Source organism: Lycium barbarum, chromosome 4, assembly GCF_019175385.1.
Source record: "Lycium barbarum isolate Lr01 chromosome 4, ASM1917538v2, whole genome shotgun sequence".
Taxonomy (NCBI): domain Eukaryota; kingdom Viridiplantae; phylum Streptophyta; class Magnoliopsida; order Solanales; family Solanaceae; genus Lycium; species Lycium barbarum.
In genome coordinates this window covers 22,539,638-22,543,832 of record NC_083340.1, presented here as the reverse complement: position 1 = coordinate 22,543,832, position 4,195 = coordinate 22,539,638, and the positions used below count along the sequence as shown (strand labels likewise).

Genomic DNA, 4,195 nt, shown 5'->3' with positions numbered 1-4,195 from the left:
AAATACAAGGGAAAGTCACACAAATACAACTTTTTCAAAAGGTAATTAAAAAGATTACAACTATTTAAAAAAAAATTACATAAATACAACTTATTCAAAATTTAACTTCTTAATTATAAAAATATAACTTTTTACATTCCGAAAATATTAATAATACTTAATTTTAGGAGTTACTACCATTAAAGCATATTCACTTTTTACTCTCTCTTTTTTTTTCAAAAATATTAGTATGTAATTTTCCTAATAAACATAACAAAATCAACTTCAAATCTCATATTCCATCTACCATTTTAAAAAGACTTTTTTTCTTTCGTTTCCTCCTTTTTATTCTTATTTTTTAAATTTCACTTGATCATGATTCAATTATTTTTCTGTGACTAAAAGAAATTATTTGAATATATTAATATTAAGAAAAGTACATGAAAAGATATGGTATAAGAAATGTACACGAAAATATACCTTAAAAAGTATATGGTATATTCAAATTAGCATATTTAACTAAAAAGATGATAACAAAATATTTGTGAATATAATAGTAGAAATTAGTATATTTAAGTTTGTATATAGTATATAATATAATAATATTATTTGTGTATATAGTATACAATATTACGATATACCTAATCTATGAATATATCACTGTATGTGCCAACCAATTGTACTCTACAATAACATATAAAGTATACAATATACAATATATAGAAAGAATAACATAATTACTTATGGATTACCACTAAAATAGGATCTTACTTAATAATTGACACCCCATCCCATAAAATTTGGCTTCTTTTTTGCCATCACACATTAATTATTCAATTATATATATATATATACTATACATAAGAAATTATTTTTTATATATAGTATATTCTAGTTAATATACATAAAACATAATATTATATATAGTATATAATAGTGAAATATATGTAATATATAAGTACAAGAATATATATACTTGTTCAAGGAATTGTATAATATGTATCATATAAACAGTAGTATACTATGTTATGGATTAAAATGCTAGCTGAGTATATTGAGATGTTTAGAAAAGTAATTAATGTGTTCTGATATATATTTAATTTGGTTCTCACTAATATAGGAAACTCCTTATTATTAGCCTTTTATTCATAGCAACATTTTTTTATTTATGGTATAAAATCATACATATACCCTAAATAAAGAGTATATATTGTAAATTATGTAATTTAGTTAATAGTTATAGATTATGAAATAATTTTTATTTACTTGTATTTAGGTAACTTCCCCGAAATACAAAGTACGTTTATTCTTGTAGTTTCAAGAACTGGGCTAGAAGAATCGCTAGGCCCAAAATGGGATTCTGTGTCCCAGGCCACGCCACGTATTTATAATTTGGTAAAAGTACAAGTATATAGTTTTAAACAAACTCTTTTAAGTTAAGATTTAAATGTATTTTGGGAAGATATAATATACAAGTAAAATTGTGGGATTGTAAAAATATTCCGGAAGCAAATATATTGAAGTAATTAATTATCTTAATCATGATTAGGGCTATACTTTAGTTAATTAAATCTCAGTCATAATTTTAAATTATGACACTGTGTCTCCAATATAATCTAAACATGAACTTGGAAAAATGGAGAGAAGAGAAATGGAGAGGAGCCGGATTCATAATATTGTTAGGCCTAAACTATTTTCAATGTGACAATATCCAAGCCCCCCCCCCCCCCCCCCCCTCCCCCCACTCTCTAATTTCAAAATAAGTTACTCTACAGTATTTGTTTTGTTACTAAATCTTCACTTAATAATAGAATATAAGCTTTACATTACTCTTATTGGCAGATTTGTTTATAAGTTAAACTAATTATTTTCCTCACTCTTATTGGATGATAATTAAGAATAACAACAATCCGCCTCGTGCTTCACATTTAATTTGCCTTTGCATTATTACCAATTGTGTATAAATAATGGTCGAAACCCTTCATAGCAAAGCACTCATTCCAACAATGGCTTTTTCTTCTACTATACCTCTGTGCACCACCACTACTCCCTCTTCTTCTTCATCCTTCTTCGCAAAACCCTCTCAGCTTTTCCTCCACGGAAGGAATAAGCAAAGTTTCAAGGTTTCATGCAATGCCAACAACACTGGCGAGCATGACAAAAACCTTGATGGTGTTGATAGGAGAAATGTGCTTCTTGGTTTAGGAGGGCTCTATGGTGCTGCTAATCTTGCACCATTAACCGCCACTGCTTCTCCTATACCACCCCCTGCCCTCAATTCTTGTAGTACAGCCCAGATAAATTTTCCTCAAGGTCCACCTGTACCTTACAGTTGTTGCCCCCCTATGCCAGAAGACATGGACAGCGTTAAATATTACAAGTTCCCTTCTATGACCAAACTTCGTATCCGTCAGCCTGCTCATTTGGTTGATGAGGAGTACATAGCCAAGTACCAGTTAGCCATTAGTCGAATGAGGGAACTTGACAAATCAGATCCATCTAATCCTATTGGCTTCAAGCAACAAGCCAATATCCATTGTGCTTATTGCAACGGTGCTTACATGATTGGTGGCAAAAAGTTACAAGTTCACTTCAATTGGCTGTTCTTCCCATTCCATAGATGGTACTTGTACTTCTACGAGAGAATCTTGGGACATCTCATTAAGGATCCAACTTTCGCTTTACCATATTGGAATTGGGACCATCCAAAGGGCATGCGTTTGCCTCCCATGTTCGATGTTCCAGGCTCTTCCCTTTACGACGAAAGGCGTAACCCACACGTCCGTAACGGAACCATAATCGATCTTGGTTTTGTCGGCGAAACCAAAACAACTCAACTCCAGACGATGACGAATAACCTAACTCTGATGTATCGTCAAATGATAACTAACGCTCCATGCCCGCTGCTCTTCTTTGGTAAGCCTTACCGTCTGGGAAGTGATATTCCAAAGACGACAGGGGCGGGAACCATTGAAAACATCCCTCACAATCCGGTCCACATTTGGACTGGTACAGTGCCAGGTTCAGATTTGGGTAATGGTGTCTTGTCATACGGCGAGGATATGGGTAATTTCTACTCATCTGGTTTGGACCCGGTTTTCTATTGCCTCCACGGCAATGTGGACCGGATGTGGAATGAATGGAAAGCAATTGGAGGGAAACGAAGGGATTTGGCAGACAAAGATTGGTTGAACTCGGAGTTCCTTTTCTACGATGAAAACGGCTGCCCATGGCGTGTGAAAGTGCGAGACTGTTTGGACTCCAAGAAGATGGGATACGATTACGCACCAATGCCCACCCCATGGCGTAACTTTAAACCAAAAAAGACCACATCAGGGAAAGTGCCTACAGGTTCACTTCCACCAGCCAGCAAGGTATTCCCACTCGCGAAAATGGACAGAGCCATTTCCTTTTCCATCAATAGGCCAGCTTCATCGAGGACTCCACAGGAGAAAAATGAACAAGAGGAGATGCTAACATTCAATCAGGTCAAGCATGATAAGTTGGAGTATATAAGGTTTGATGTGTTCCTCAACACAGACAAGACGGTGAATGCGGATGAGCTTGACAAGGCAGAGTTTGGAGGAAGCTACACCAGCTTGCCACACGTTCATGCAGATCATAATTCCTGTGCTGAGGATTTTCCTAATTTCCAGCTGGCCATCACTGAACTGTTGGAGGAGATTGGATTGGAAGATGAAGAAACTATTGCGGTAACTATAGTTCCAAAGAAAGGTGGGGAATTTATCTCCATTGAAGGTGTGGAGATCAAGCTTGAGGATTGTTAAGTCCCGCTTTGGTGGCTATGGTGCCAAAACTTTCAGCGTGTGTTTAGTTTTCATTTCTCTGTTAAAATAACAACTGGATTGCTGATTGACTTTCTAGTTGTTGCTATATCTGGAATAAATGTTTGTCTCTCCATGCAAATTGCTATGTGATTCTCATCTTTATATGCATGAACTAGTGATGCTACAATTATCGTGCTTTCAGTCAAATATAAGCCGGAGGGGTTACATTCCTCAGATTGATTGCACATCTATTAGCTTCCATCATAGGCGCTCCAAGCAAAATTGTTGCAACTTCAACTCTGAAGGCCTTTCAAGTGTTAAGACTCTAATAGATAGATCATAGTATGATAACATAAAAGAGATAAATTCACGTTCAGAAGATAAAGGTAGCAGAGATGCGGATGCTTAGATGAATGTGTGGTCATATT

General features: G+C 35.0%; 1 protein-coding gene across 1 annotated transcript; it reads left to right on the top strand.

Moving 5' to 3' along the window:
- The first annotated feature begins 1,965 nt into the window (after positions 1–1,965).
- LOC132635549 (polyphenol oxidase E, chloroplastic-like) lies at positions 1,966–3,935 on the top strand. The gene has a single exon (XM_060351978.1). It carries the CDS (start codon positions 1,986–1,988, stop codon positions 3,765–3,767), a length of 1,782 nt encoding a protein of 593 aa, XP_060207961.1. The 5' UTR covers positions 1,966–1,985; the 3' UTR covers positions 3,768–3,935.
- The last annotated feature ends 260 nt before the right edge of the window (positions 3,936–4,195 follow it).